Source organism: Neofelis nebulosa, chromosome 8, assembly GCF_028018385.1.
Source record: "Neofelis nebulosa isolate mNeoNeb1 chromosome 8, mNeoNeb1.pri, whole genome shotgun sequence".
Classification (NCBI taxonomy): domain Eukaryota; kingdom Metazoa; phylum Chordata; class Mammalia; order Carnivora; family Felidae; genus Neofelis; species Neofelis nebulosa.
The window spans coordinates 132605212-132620595 of record NC_080789.1 but is presented as its reverse complement, the minus strand read 5'-3'; the positions used below and the strand labels follow the sequence as shown (position 1 = coordinate 132620595).

Sequence of the window (15384 nt, the reverse complement as noted above, 5' to 3'; positions counted from 1 at the left end):
TCTTGCTATTCTCTGTGGTGCTCTCCTGGGCTCTTGGCTCTTTCCACTTACATCCCCTCCTGGACAGTTCCATGCATGCCTGTGGCTCCCGCTGCGGGGGGCGCCCCCCAGAGCTGTCGCTGCAGCCTGAAAACCACTCCCGCAACTGCTCTCCAGCCCCAGTCACGTTGAGTGGGGCGTATCCAGACCTGGGCTCATCAGTCTCCCCGCAAATTGCTTTCTCGTGTTTCTTCTACTGGGGCCCTGGTCCCACAATGGTGGTCTCTCCCCCTCACCCCCACAACCAGCCAGTTGCCTCTGAGGTTTAGGCCTTCGGCAGTTTCACACGGACGCTTGCAGCCTCTTAGCTGTCTCCCTCCATATCCCTCTTGTATAATCCATCCACCACATTGTAGCCAGAAAGGACTTTTCTAGAATTCAGATTTGACCTTGTGGCCCTTGCTACTCGAATCTTCTGTGCCTAACTTGACTGTTAGACACAACTTCTGTTCCTTAGCGTGCAGGATCGTCTGAGACCCAGGCGCCCACTGCGTCCGCAGCTCCCCTGGTGTCCTTCCCCCGCAACGTGCGCTGGCCTCCTTGTCAGGGACAGGTGTGCTCCTTCTCACCACTGGGCCTGGCCCAGGACACTCTGTCGTTTGGATACCATTTCTCCCTGTCCTGCCAGCAAGTCCAGCTTGGCCTTTAGGACTCGAACCACTTGCCCCTTTTGCTAAGAAGCCTTCACCTTGGGGCGCCTGGGTGGCGCAGTCGGTTAAGCGTCCGACTTCAGCCAGGTCACGATCTCGCGGTCCGTGAGTTCGAGCCCCGCGTCAGGCTCTGGGCTGATGGCTCGGAGCCTGGAGCCTGTTTCTGATTCTGTGTCTCCCTCTCTCTCTGCCCCTCCCCCGTTCATGCTCTGTCTCTCTCTGTCCCAAAAATTAAAAAAAAAAAAAAAAAAAAAGAAGCCTTCACCTTGCTGCCCGGGCAGAAGGAGGTGCCTGCTCTGCCCAGGTCCTGCCGCACCCTGTCCTCGTGTCTGCCATGGCACTTGACGTGCTCGAGGGGCTGTTTACAGGTCAGCCCCCCCCCCCATACACAGTGAGCCCCTGAAGCGTCAGAGCTTCTTCACTTGGCCTTGTTCCCCAGCTCTCCGCCCAGAGCCTGGCACACATTGGGAGCTTCACATGCCGCTCAGGGACTCGGCCCGTCTTCCCCAGGCATCACCTGTAGGGGAGAGCCCACACTCCTAGCCCAGACCAGGGCTTTGCACCGTTCACTTCTGCCTGCTTTTTGAGGGACGTGTTCCAGGCTTTTCCAAAAAGACTGGTCTACTTCCTGACCCCCGAACATCCCGCTCTCTTCCTAGTCTCTCCTTCACAAATTGAATATGTTAATGGAGTGGAGACCCGAGTAGACCCCACACGTCAGGGTCTACGTTCAGGGAGTAAGAGCGCCTTGCCTTTTAGAATAAACGGAGCAGCTCTGCATTATGTAGCCTCTTGTCCCCTGATAGCACTCCCTCATCCCTCTTGTGAAGACCCTGGCAGGCGTCAGCTGCACGTGGGCCAGCCTGCCTGATAATTGCCCGTCATTTAAGGGCCAGAGCCAAGTACCATTCCCCTCTCCTTTAAATTAGATAAAACCCAGGGCTGTGGCTTGCAAGTGATGGAAGTCCACTGGGCGAGTTAAAGGTTCAGAGAGAACGGGACCCATTATAATGAGAGCATTTGCGCGGCCAGTGATTCCATCGACACTGTGGCTCCGAGGTTCCTTGGGGTATGCTGAAATACGAAGCCAGAGGACCTTTGAAAGTGGTTGGAGGAATTTATTTTAATTGGAAATGGTGGTAGCGTTCTTGCGCTTGGAGTGAACTCTACGGACCACGCACGGGGGTGAACGGGCTTTGTGTAAAGAGCCACAGAGGAGCTCAGGACCTTGGCCCCACTCTGTCTCGGGTTCCTTCCGCTCCTGCACGCCTACAGAGGGGACAGGATCATGAGGTCCATGCCTCCCGCCCTCCCTCCCCAGTTCCCTTCTCCTCCTTCCTTTCCTGGGTCCGCATTCCTATTTCATACTCTGTGTTTAATAAAAATTACATAATGGTGCCTAAGTCAATCTAGATGAGAGGCCTTCAAATGACAATGAGATCTAGGGAAAATCCATCAGAATGGCCCCAAGAAAAACGAAGACAGTCTTGTGTTTAGATTTGTAAGAGTTACAAAGTAACTATAGATCATTTTTCTCAGCAGGTCCCGTGCCCTCTTAACTAAGCCCTTCACGTGCGTTTCCTTATTTCATACTCAGGGTTCACAGATAAGGAAACTGAGGCTCAGAGAAGTTGAGACACTTGCCCAAGATCAGTGGCGATGATGACCGGCAGAGCGAGAATTACCTATAAGATACAGGCAGAAACTCTTTACCGAGTGGCAAAACCAGGTGTAAACTGCAGTCTGACTGCAAAGCCCAACCTTTTAAATACTGTGCCTCGATGCCCAGTGACTCCAAAGAATCCTGTTCCTGAATGTAACTGCAGGCTTGCCTCCTAACGGCGCTGCTGTTCATGGAGAGAGCCTGTTTTTGGTTCTGTGTCCTCATGACAGTATCCGTGCTCAAGGTGAACAGCGTGGGATTTCTGAGGCCGTTCATACACTTGTTCAATCTGCCTTTACTTTCTCACTTTTGTATTTTTAGATGCATCATCCCATTCAGATGAAACCTGCCGATAGTGAAAAGTCAAACGGTAGGTGGTGACCAACTGTCTCATTTAATACTGTCTGTTTCTTTCAATTAAGAAGTCAGGTGGGGGAGGGAGGCGGCAGCCCCACTTGCTTCGGCTCTGGGGGAGGAGGCGAGAGCTGCTGCAGGGAACTTGCCCTGCAGGTGTCTTAGCTGGAGCACCGCAGGAGCCGCTCCCCTGCCTCAGTTCACCTCTGGTGTCAAGATCTGTGAAGACGTTACAAGAAGTGGTTTTCGGGGTCCTTCCGTTTGAGGCTTGCTCCGTGTGGTGGCTCTGTGGCCTTTGCATCTTGTTGATCTCCTGGCACAGAGCAACCCAGGACACCCGATGGGGAGGAGGGACCTCACAGTGTGTGGAGCAGATGAGCTGGAAAGGGCTCACCCGCTGTGGATCGGCCGGCTGTCTCTTTTCTCCCTCTGGCGTGTTCCTCAATGGCACTCTTTTCTCTCAGTTGTACCGATGCATTTGCATCCGAATTCATTCAGAATTCAGTGGGCTGATTAAATAAACGGATGCTCAGTACTAAAATATGCATGTGATGAGGTCCGGGAAGTAATTGAGATTTAGCTCTCCGACACAGGGGAGGGCTGATAGCCACATTTCGCTCTCCTAAGTTTCTGCTTCCGTTTACACCCACCTCTGTCCCGGTTTTGTTCTTTGACTTTCCTGAAGTGCATGTTGAAGGAACCCTCTACCTTCTCAGACCTGGGCGCGGCTCCGCCCCACAAGACTGACACAATCAGCAGTGTTTGCCTCCAGGAGCAGGTCTGCACCTCATTAATTAGTAATCAGGGCAGAAGCCCTGCGCTTGGAGAGCGGCATATCTGCAAATGTAAATGATGATTGGGGTCTAAGGCTCTCCACAAGGTACTCAGGGGTTTTTTTTTTGTTTTGTTTTGTTTTTTGTTTTTTGGGTTTTTTTGGCTGATTGTAGTGCATCCCATTTTCTGGCTTCTTCACAGACGAGGTAGGAAGTTTTGAAGAAAAGGCCAGGTGGGAGCGTGGCGTTAGTAGCACCCAGTTTGTCTGTAAGGGAGTAGGCTTCTGCGCCCTGCCCACTGCCTTCTCACCTGCCGCACCCCTGCCCTAGGGTGTCTTCCCATCCCCTACCCCTACTACCTTAACCACGAACACGGCATCCAGCGTCAGAGGGTCTGAAGTCCCCCGGGACCTCGGGCAGGTCTCTTGGGTCCTTTATTCAGCAGTTACTCATTGGTGACCGCTGTGCACCAGGCGCATTGCCAGGGGCTGGGGCTGCCGCAGTGAATCTGAAGATGACGACAGCTACACAGAGACACTGACCTGACCCTTGGAACTTCCCGACCAGTGGTCACTTAAAGACTGAACTTTAATCTCCTCGTTCATGAAATGGGAATAAATGTAGCTGCCTCGTGTAGGTTGGCTTTTTTTTTTTTTTTTTAGATTCATATAGGATCTTCATAACAATGCTTTGCAAAGGATAGAGCACCACTTCTGTAAAATGCAGATTATCGTTATGACCCAGATTTTTCCACGGCCTCAGAGAGCTCTGCACTGAGAGTGTCTACAGGAAGAAGGCCAGGTACCCATGCCGGTTCCTGAGCCTTTTTGCTCCAGAAGTACCCACTTACAGTCTGGTCTGTTCTATTCCTCGTGGAAAGAGGACTCATGTATTTGGGATGAACGCTGCCCGTGAAGGTCATCTTGGAGCTTCTGGCCACCAAGAGATGCTCTCTTTCCTTTGGACTCCTAATTCTCTCAACTGTGTCAGGACAAGGGCCACGGAGGAACGTTTGTCTTATTTCTGAACCTTAAGTCGCGGTTGTTAAAACAAGATGAATTGGAGAATTGAACTGAAAATACTTGACCTGAAATACCCAAGTAGTGGGACCATGAAAGGGTTTCTTCTTTAGCATTTGCTGCTGTGTGGGCACAGACCTGACTTAGAGAACCCATCCTGTAGGCTGGCCACCTGGAGGTCTCCAGAGTGCTGGTCGCCCTTGTTTCCAGTGGCAGATCCGGACACTGAGGGTGATCTTTGCTCTGGGTCTAGAACCACAGCAACAGAGTGGATGTGCCATTGGCGAGCCCAGCAGGGCACGATCTCAGGTGCCAAGCAGGATTAGACACCGTTTTACTAAGACGAGAGCATCCCTAAAAATGCCATTGTCCAAGAAGCAACTCAGGGTGGCAGTTAAAAGCTCTCTGGGGGAGTCCAGACTTGACCCCTGACCCTGCATACATTAGCTGTGTCCGTGGGCATGTCCCGTGACCTCAGCTGTCCCCGTATCTCCAGCTATAAGAGGAGGCTGCCGTGGTCTGCAGTCTGAAAACTTCCTGTATGGCCCACCTTACAGGGTTGTTCAAGGAGCACATAAGTTAACATCTACAAAGAACTTAGCATAATACCTGCCAAGGTATTCACTCTGTCGTCGGCGCATTTGTGGCCTCCCGAGGCAGCCGGTTTAGTGCGTTCTGAGCAGCAGAGGCCGGCACTTCCAGCCTTGGGTTTTCATACCAAAGCACAGATCTGTATACACAAGGGAAAATTCACTCCCGCATACCTTCTCGTTGGGCCAGCTCCTCCTCTGCTTTGTAGATTGATCTTCATTTTCTGAGTTCTCAGGAAAAAAAAAAAAGTCAAAAAATATAAGTGGACTGAAGCAGCTCCTTTTAAATCATGTGTCTTTATGGAGGTGCAAAGTCTGTGCCTCACCTTGCATAGACTGAACCGGCTTCAGGGTTCTCCTTGGACCTGATTGAGGAGTCAGGAGAAATGTATCATTTTCGAAAACAAGTGATAAAAGCCACAAGCCCTTTCTGATTGCACATGGCAGTTTTGACAGGTAAGCATAGTTTCCAAAGCTCCTAGAGCACAAAGATTTCTTTGGCTCAGATGCTCTCAGTAGTTGTGAAAGAAGAATAACGAGGTCTAATTGCACCTTTATTGAGTTTGCTGACATTTATGGATTGCACAAAGGACTCATCACAGTTAGACAGTTACCGTCTTCATTATCAGTATGTTCGGCTTTCGGAAACTTTGTATTTGCTCAGCAAGAAAGGGCTGCTAATCACAGATTAATTAGTGATGGACAAATGAATTCCAGAAAGCAATCACTCTTTGAAGCCTTTGTCCATCTAGAGATTCTGACAAAGGGAACTGCCATGGTGAGCCCAGAAATGTTAGGCTGCTCATAGATCTGCCCTGCCCTTCGGTATTTTGCCGAATGAACGGGCTCTCCAAATCTCCAGGCTTCCTATAGCCTGCCCTCTTAATTGGCTCTGATTTAAGCTGCAGCCTCTAGCACATTTCTGCAAACTCACAGCATTATACTTCTGCCCTGGTGTTTCTAACTGTGCCAGGTGTCAAAAAAAAAAAAAAAAAAATCCATTCCGGATCAGCAGTAAAATATTGGGGCCTTTAAGAAGAACACACACATTGAATAAATACCCAGATTTCCACAGAATCCAAGTTGTCTTGTTATTCCATTGCATCCGGTTGAGTCATGGCAGGGGAGGAGGCTTGAGGAGGTGTGGATTCCAGGTCACAGCTTACCCTGGCACAAACACAGTTACCGTCTTTCATTCTGTCTACCTTGAGAGGGCTGCTTTTCCAGCTCTCTTTGCGAGGCAGAAAAAGGTACCAGCTGCGCACAATTCAAAGGTAAGCGCCGTTGCGAGGTCTGCAGTTTGTCTAGCAGTAAGTGCTAAGAAAAGCGTAGAGGTTGCCTTTGGTTCTGTGCTGGGGGTCTCAGCGACCAACCAGCGTTCACTCTTCTGTCGTGCTCCTGGTTGAGAGGGGTTTGTTTTGTTTTGTTTCTTTCTTTTTTCACTCTGTGGACAGAGCATAAATTTATTCTGCTTTAACCTTAACTCCAACCTCCCAACTTGTCAGGGGTCCTTAAACCTCACATCCAGAAATGCCACGTCAGCCCTTTCTCTTTTCTCAAGGCCTCCGAAAACCCCTGGTGTCCCTGTGTCAAGTTCAGAGCTCGCAGGGTCGAGATAACTAAATGTTGTCTGGGAGGTGCAGGCCTGCAAGCCTCCAGTGAAAATGGGATTCACAGGGTGTTCCCATCCGGTCACTTTCTGACTCACTGGAAGAGGAAGAAATAATTTTGAAATTCAAAGCAGAGAGACTCACGGATTTGGAGGCAGTAATTAAATGCCATATGTTAGCACTAACACATTGAAAAGTTGTTAATTAATTCAGGCCGCCCTGAATCCAGGTGTGACTTTGACAGATTATACACCGGGGTGTTAGCGCAGACTTACAATTAGGGATTTTTTTTTAAATGAAAGTTTCTGTTCCCCAAACTGAAAAATCCCCCCTTAAAAACTTAAAATATTAACCCTCTCTCCTACCACCGGAGGAGAACTTGCAACGGTCGCCGGTATGGAACACCTTTTCGGCTCTGTGGTTGTTAGCGATGGCACTTACCCGACACCTGCACAGAGTTCTCTACACAAAGTATCTGCCTTTACTCATTCATGGGTTATCCTGAAGGAAAGTAGACTTTCCTCCTGGAAGGCAGAGACCTTTCCTTTTCTTTTTTTTTTTTTTTTTTTTTTAATTTCCGTAAGGCACTTAATACTATAAACACAGTAGGTATATTTCAGCAGTCTGCATTCCCGGGGATAGAACACAGACACTGACTGCCTAGGAGTACTGACGAAAAGCCCCACCAAGAAATTCATCAGAAATTGATGAAAAAAGTTAAGTGAAATGGCAAGATAATTATGTTTATGTAAAATGGTGACAGAGCTGTTTAGGGGTCCTCCGAGTGGGAATCCCAAGAATGAGTCTCACAAATAAATTTCCACTGGGAAAACTTGAAGGAGGTTAAAGCTGGCACTGGGTAGTTATCCCCATTCGCCACTAAAGCACGGGGAGCCCTCTGCTAAAAACCACAGAGGACTTCCGCTAACACGACTGTGAACATCCGGCTTCTCTGACGCGGCGGATGCGCAGGAGGAAATCCGCTTTTTGGAAAGCCTGTGGATCGTGTAGGTTTCCACTTTATTTCCTCAGCGGCTGCTTGTTAGTGGAGAAAGAGTTCGCCTCCATCACCCCGCCCAGATTTGGCCCGTCGTGATGCCCGGGAAGCCGGGGCTTGTTTACTGGTGATTTCCAGCAGTTTGTACTCTTCATCTTGGGTTAAAAATTATTTTTTAGCTTAGTCACGAGCTGCCCATTTAGTCTGCTCCGGCGTCACCCCGAAGCTCAAAACCGGCAACATGCTTCAGCTGCGTACCACCGTGATAGGTTTACCAGTGAAACCAGGGACTCACTGGGGATTTGTCATTGGCTTTTGTTGGAAAGAACTAAAGCTGGATTCTTCAGGACAAGAAGAAATTCAACAGGATTTGTTTTTTGAGGTTTGTTTTTTTTTTAACACTCAAGAAGCTATCAGCCATAGCTTCCTCAAGTAGGAGTCCTAGAGATGGGCGGGGGGGGGGGGGGGGTGTTAAGGCTGCGACTGGAAGTTTCCCACTGCCTGCTCTGCTAGGCTTCAGTCCCATCCTGCGCATCGCGGGGATGCCTCGTTCCCTTGGGGCCACGGTGTACTCCTGGTCACCCTGGTGTTGGTGAGCACGGATGCTTAACGCACTTGCACCGCTTCCCAGTACCGCACTGGTGGCTCACCTGCTCCGACGGGAGAGAGAAGAGCTTCTGAGGCGTGAAATCGTTCATCTGCAGGAGGGAAGTCAGTGACGCCATTGCCCACGTCCACCTTGCTGAGGCTCAACGCAGGCAGCGGCCGTGGACCGAGTTTTCCTTCCCTCATACCTTGAGCCACCCTGCAGAAGCCGCCGGAATCGCTGCCCCCATCCTTCCGCCAGGCTCTCCCCAAGCTCTTTAAAGTCCACCTTAAATGCCACGTTCTCCGCCCGTCAAACCTTTCTCGAGCTCTTGGTGCATGCTCCGCCGCTCACAGTCCTGTGGCATCGTGGTCTCCGCTGGCGTCCCTCGGAGCCCTTGTTTTCCTGCCGGGTCTCAGGAGCTGCCAAGTGCAGAGGGTGGCTGGCAGGTGGGATCCTGGGCTCTGGCGTTCTCCTGCCCCAAGCATGCAGCTGGGCCGCCTTCTCTCTGTTACTGAGGAGAGACAGCGAGGAAAGAGAAGACTTTAAACCTCATTCTGTGGGTGACAAGACTGAGGTCCACAGAAGTCCACTCGCTCACTCCCCAAGGTCACACATCAGCGTGACGGCAGCGCTGGGACCAGGCAAGTCTCCCGCCCCCGCCCCACGCTCCTCTGGAGCCCACCTCACCCTCCTCTGCTCTCGTAGGGAAGGGCTGGGAGTAGGGCATCAGGTGCGGCCCCGGGGCAAGTTCCTTCACTGCCCCGCTTCAGAGCCAACGAGAACCACGTCTTTCGTGTCTTCCTTCCGGTCTGGGGCTCTGTGGGGAGAGCATTTAGCTGCCTCACTGAGGCCCCTCGGAGCTGCTCCATCCAATATAGTGTCACATGTGGCTTTTTAAAATTAGATTAAAATTAAGTCACAGTAACAGTTCAGTTCCTCAGTCACACTAGCCAGGTTCCAGGTGCTCACATGGCTTTAGCTACTGCAGCGGACATCCGAGACGGAGCGGTTCCCTTCCTGGCGGGTCCTCCCAGGCTCTCTGCTCCAGAGCAAACCTCCCTGTGTCATGATGCCCCAGCATCACCAGCGGCTCTCTCCCAGCTCCCCGGGGGCCCGGGCCGGCTTGACTCAGGCACCAAAAGCACCTGGCCCTGGAAATTCTACAACACAGTCTTGTCGGTTAAGTGGAAATGAGACACTGACTCTCCAGGGAAAGAATAACCGAGAGATAAAAGCCAGTTAGATGGCAGTGATGAGGTTATGGTACAGCTACGACAGCAAGGGTTCCTACACAGGGATGGATGGCAGGGCCCCTCCCGAAACCAGGACTGCCTCTCAGGTGCTGGTGCAGCTGGCTGTCCTTCCTTTAAATTTCAAGAAATGGGTTAAAATGCAACATGGGAAATAAAACTCCCCATGGGCACGTAGGGTGGGTTTTTTGTTTTGTTCTGTTTTGTTTTCATTGTAAAATGGAGGCAGGGGCAGGTTTGGTTTTGTTTTTTGTTTTTTGTCTTTTCTCTTTCCTAAAGAGGGCTGCAAACACTGTCCTGAAATCAGTTATAATTGTGCCTTTGAGGCTAAATGTAGGCCAGTTATCCTGAGCACAAGCTTGTAGATTTTGAGGAAAATCTCCCAGGTCATAAGAGGTAAACCTTCCCTAGTCTGTACCTCCTGGCAGGTTCCAGGATGGAATTGGTTTCTTGTTGTCATGATACCCAAAATGTATTTTTGCTCATCAGGAGTCCTGCCTCTGGGTGTGTAGAACAGTATTATTCCCTCCTTGTTCTTTTTTGTTATGGGTTCCCGATGGGGTCATCCTGGTGCGATCCTCAGGTAGCCCCAGTCCCATTCTTTCCTTGGAATTGCCGTCCTCTTCACTTGCAAACCCTGTGTTGTCCTGCTTAGAGCTGCACAGCCAGTGCAACGGACAGACAGACAGCCATGGAAGGTCTTTACTGGCTCTCCAGAGAGATGAGCATCTGCCTTATCTCTTCTTACTGTCTGGATCCATGGATCCAAAGCTATTTGAAGTTGGGGGAGAAGGTTTTCCCCACTGAATGCTTTATTAAAAGTTCTGTTTCCTATCCCACTCCCTCTGTTCCTTTCTTTCCCTGACCTTTTTCTTTCTCTGCCATTCTTCAAGTTAAAAGAATATCTACCAAAAAAAAAAAAATGTTTTTAGCCTGTATTCTAAAGTATCTCTATGGAATGGTGGTATTTGAGCAACTCCACGGAGCTTGAACAAATTAGGGAAAACCGAGTTTCCAAACAGGGTTGGGAAGAGAGGACCTCACAGTGTTCCGTGTCCTCTGAAGATGTCATGTTGGTAAGAACAATCCCCAGAAAGAGGCAGTGTTCAGGAAGGGAGAGCAGAGGCAGGACGGTGGGCGGGGGGGAGGGGGAGGTAGAGAAGGGAAGGCAGCCTGGAAGGCGAAAGAGCTGGCCTTCGGCCCACGCTGGGTCTCACATGGCCGGGACCCGGTTTGATGTGGTAATGAAGCGTGATTACAAGAAACGGGATAAAATGGCCTTTGCTCATTCATTATTTTTATCTCCTAGCCGTGGAAGACCGAAAATTGTTCATAGGAATGGTTTCGAAGAAATGTAATGAGAATGATATCAGGGTGATGTTTTCTCCATTTGGCCAGATAGAAGAATGCCGGATTCTCCGGGGACCCGACGGGCTGAGTCGAGGTGAGTGTGCTGTCTGCAAAGTCTCTTCCCTCAAGTGCTAATTGGAACTCTGTGTCACCATCAAGGTAGATGTAGCCACCGCACACAGCAAGAGGTCACCCTGTAATGCGTCCCGTGTGATCAAGTTGTCCAACCTGAACTTTTCACCGTAGTCGAAGTGATCACCTTGTATTTCTCAGGTCGACAAGGTCTCGATGCCAACTTATTAGCTCAGGCTGTCCCGGCCAGCCCGGAGGCCGACAGGCTGTCCTGTCGTTCACATCCCTTTCCATCTCACACTGAAGTAGATGTTGGCGGGTGAGGGAGAGATGGGGAGGAGGAGAGAGAATATTTGTTGTTTTCACCCGAGTCTCCAGCTTTCTGCCCATGCCCGAGAGAAATGGGGAGGGGACAGGCCGCTTGATGGCGATAGAAACCGAGGACAAACGTCAGTGGTCCCCCGTAGCGCAGAGCAGGTAGGGACTCAGAATAATAACTGGGCCTGTCCTGGGGTCTCAGGCTTTGATTTCAAAGAGCAGAACTCCTGGAGGCCTGAGCGCAGGAAGTCCATGAAGTGGCAGAGATGACGCGGTCCAGGAGATGGCAGGTTCCTCTTTGTCACCGTGACAGAACCGGCCACTGTGGCTTCGAGCATTGAGGAAAACCAGTATTTTTGCCAGCAGCCATCCACGGCAGCTGGAGCTAACTGTCTTCTTTCCATGTTTGCCTCCCCTTGGACAGCGCCACACAGACCCTTCCCTCCACCGCTCGCAAGCGCTCCAGCATTCACCCTCATCTGACCGTGTTTCCCGAGACAGCCCAGGAGGCCTGAGTCAGAGTGTATCTGTAAAACATATCCTCCAGTTCTTCTAAGAGCTCCGTATGTTTGCAGACAAAGAGCATTTCATTCTCTTAATGTGCTTATCGATACAGTTTCCATGGGGCTAATTAGAAACTTCTTTTCATTCCTGGTCTCAGGTTCTGGGACAGCACTGCCATCTCGAACCACATGCTGAAAGCAAAGGTTGGCCCTTGAGTCCCAAAGCGCTAATTTCCACCCATCTCCCTCATTTTAGCTAAATTCAGCACCATGTGAGGAAGAACATTGGTTCTTTTGACTTAGAGACGTGACACTTCCCGGTGTCAGCTGCAGGAACCGCAGGCGCAGAGAACCGGAGTTTTCCGCCCACGTCCACCTGCAGAGCCCCACAAGGAGGTAGCCTAGGGGGACAGGAGGAGGAAGCCACGAGCCTGCGGTCCCTGTGCTTTCCTCCGAAGGTGGCTTGGGAATGACGGCTGGAGCGTTCCCTGATCGCTCCGAAGGTTGTCACTCGCCGCACGGAAAACGCGTGCCGCTCTGAAAGCTGAACAGGACCCGCACAGATGCGGTGCCCGGGGCCGAGCCATAGCATAGCACCCACGCTGTCGCCGGCGGCACCCACAGCCACGCCCCGTGCCAGCGACCGCACAACCTCCGGTGCAAGGGGACGCGGGGGGACCTCGGTCCCGGGGCCCTCTGTGCCACCGCAGCACGTGGACTCCGTGAGAGCTTCCAGTCACGTCGGATCATCTGATTGTGCCGCAGTCGTGATAGATTCGTGCCCACTCAGGCGGGCCAGCCGGGGGGAGAGGCCCCGGGGAGCGGCAGTGCGGCTAGACAGAATAAAGTAGGGAGGCAACGCGAGATCGCATTTTCATGGTCCTTTCCCGCTGCCCTTGTAGCGGTCAGAACCACCGTCCCCCGCCTGTCCTTATTCACCGTCACACTTCCATGTTGGCAGCTTTTCATGCACCCAGGCATGCAGCGCGGGGAAGGAACAGAAAGGCAGGCCCCTGAGGAAATCCCAGTGACATTTATAGTGGCTTAGAGGTCAGTGACCCCCGACGTCCAGTCCCAGGACTTCTGACATGAACTGTAACCAGAGTCAGTTCGTTTCCGTGTCTCCGCCCCTCAGTCTCCCCCTTTGCAGATGGCAGTAGTCACCACACGCGCCCCGCTCACCTCCTCGGGCGTCGCTAGCTCCCAGGTGTGAGAGATGTCCTGTCTAAGCGGACGATCCCCAGGGCCTAGCGACACCGTGACCGCTGCTCTCCCTCTGCCGGAGGGGGCACGCTACGCACTCTCTCTGTCCGGCCAGCGCAGCCCGTAATGAAGAGCGCTGTGCCTGCGGTGTGTAGAGCTCCTTCAGCGTCCGGGAGGGATTTCTGCAGATAAGATTTTAAAGCAGCCCCAGCTTTCGCAGGAAAGAGCAGGACGCAGTACTCGACAAGAGCGCTTGGCTCATTTGATCTGCCGTGTGGTTGATGAGCCAGCATTGGACACCCGGAGCAGCTTGATTTCTAAGACAAGTTATGGGAGCAGCCTCATCCGTATTTTATGCGGATGCCGGCCCGGTGTGAAGAGTCAGATGCTCCTCCCTGCCCTTTTTCTTCTTCTTCTTCTTCTTCTTAACAGAAAAGTAATTTCTGGTGAACTGATGAGGATTCCCTGTGGCAAAAAGGAAAGTACTCATTTATAACCGTTTGTTCTGAAATACAAAGGCAGACAGTGGTAGGTTTTTCAATTAGCGAGACCCGGGGACTCCTGGGTACAGGGGACTGCTCCTGAATCAGTGTATTTGTTAAAAGAACAATTCTCTTTCGTGCTACTATTTTGCTTTCATTAAAGAATTGCAGTTTTCAATCAAATATTAATAAGTGTCTCCCGTTAGTGGCTCTGCAGATAAAGGGGGCTCAGCGTTTCTGTTCTCAAGGCCTGTTGCCGGCTCGGCCACTGAAGATGTAAATAAATACATAAATAAGTGAAAGGGAAAGCTTGGCTGCTCTGAAAAGCACTTTCTAATACTAAACCGAGTATTGAACTAGTCAGTAAAAAAGTTTTCGAATCAAACCATCCGATCATCAGGGAGAGGGACAGAGAAGTGGTTCACCTCTCTGGCTTTGCCTTTGCCCTTGCCCAGTCCGGCTGCGGGAACGCAGACAAGAGAGGCAGTTAGTGAGTGGCGCTAGCTCCCCTGCGGGTGTCTCCTGTCATCTCTTCTCTGCTACTTCAGTAGTTTCTGCCCCTCCCCGCAGGCTATGAAGTGGAAGCTTCTCCGCCCCACTGATTCGGAGTGCGGGTAGCCAGGACCCACGGCTCTGCGATACTTAGAATCACCATCTTTTAAACAAAACTCCTCATCTCCATGTTGGCAAGAAGGGCTATTTACAGAGTCCCATCAGTGCTCCCCAGCGTCCAGATTTGTGCCATGTCTCCACCCCCCCCCCCCCCAGGAATTGTCGTGACTGTCCACGGACCGCAGCCATCATCTGCCAGGCACACTGAGACCAGCACTCAGCAGATGTCAGGAGTCTTGACTCTCTTGACACGGTATGCCCGCATCTAAGTGCACATTTTCCCCTTTTGGGGGGCAGTGACCCGTTCTGCCATCTCTTCTAATTTGGAAAACCTGGTTTGGGCTGCTTTCAGGCCCCTTCACAACACTCTGATCCCTCTGCAGTGGCAGGCCAACCCCCAGGCTTGCCGTATGAACCTTGTTTGAGAAAGTGAGCAGGAGGCCACGGAGTCCATGCGTGGGAAGTCACATGGGATGTTTGCTCTCAGAAGCAAAGCTCACGTCATCCAAGCCAGTGCAGTTAGTTGTCAGCGTCCCCTTAGCATGTTGATTTCCTAAAATACACATGTTCTCACTTACCCATAATCCCACAGTCAGAATGGACTATTTGGGTACAGTCTACAGGGTTTTCTGCACCATGGCAACGATTATCTGTAACTTGGAGACAATGAAAGAGTTTATTTCATTTTTCTTTCCCATAAAGTATAGTCAAATCTTCACTGCCATTTAAGGTAACTTTCTGCTTGTTTAAGAATATTCCAGCTGTGTTTATGGTGTTCCAACATTCTCCTGCCAAAACCCTTGACAAATGAATTGGCAATATTTTCGGGGATGTTGGCGAGCACAGACTGGTTGTAGCCATTAAATCCTCATTTGTTTCTGTTATATCTGATCAGAATATTAGGATCGGGCTTTTGACTTTAAAAACATGTACACAGAGCAGACTCCGTTTTGATCACGACGTTGTAGGCTTGCCCACAACGTAGTATCTACACATATGTGGAAACTCGTATCAAATGCCCCTGGGTTATTAACTGCATTCTGTCATCTTATTCTGAATACAATCTTCAAATCTCATCTTAGGGGTGAAATTTTGTAAACTCTTAAGTCCTGCTCTGCCCTCAGCCTCAGGTGCCATAAACGAGTGATCTCTCCATGCCAATTTTAAATAAACTAACCCAACATCAGGGACAGTGCATTGGAGTGTTAGTTTTGATGCTCTCTTATTATACTGGTAACGTATGCTTTAATAAATCGTGCCACTGCTAAAAAGATACAGCAAGGAAAATTGGCTGCATTGAGAACTTTCTT

At 50.7% G+C, this 15384-nt stretch overlaps 1 protein-coding gene across 14 annotated transcripts in view; it reads left to right on the top strand.

Annotated features, from left to right (window-relative positions):
- The window catches only part of CELF2 (CUGBP Elav-like family member 2), an 835088-nt gene that overhangs the window by 750780 nt on the left and 68924 nt on the right, over nucleotides 1-15384 (top strand). For 13 of the 14 annotated variants that reach the window (XM_058682192.1, XM_058682201.1, XM_058682202.1 and 10 more), the window contains 2 exons: nucleotides 2674-2722; nucleotides 10844-10978. In XM_058682192.1, the coding sequence (XP_058538175.1) occupies nucleotides 2674-2722; nucleotides 10844-10978 (184 nt within the window). Of the gene's footprint in view, nucleotides 1-2673; nucleotides 2723-10843; nucleotides 10979-15384 lie in introns of those variants that run through there. The other variant, XM_058682205.1, reaches the window with a different exon arrangement.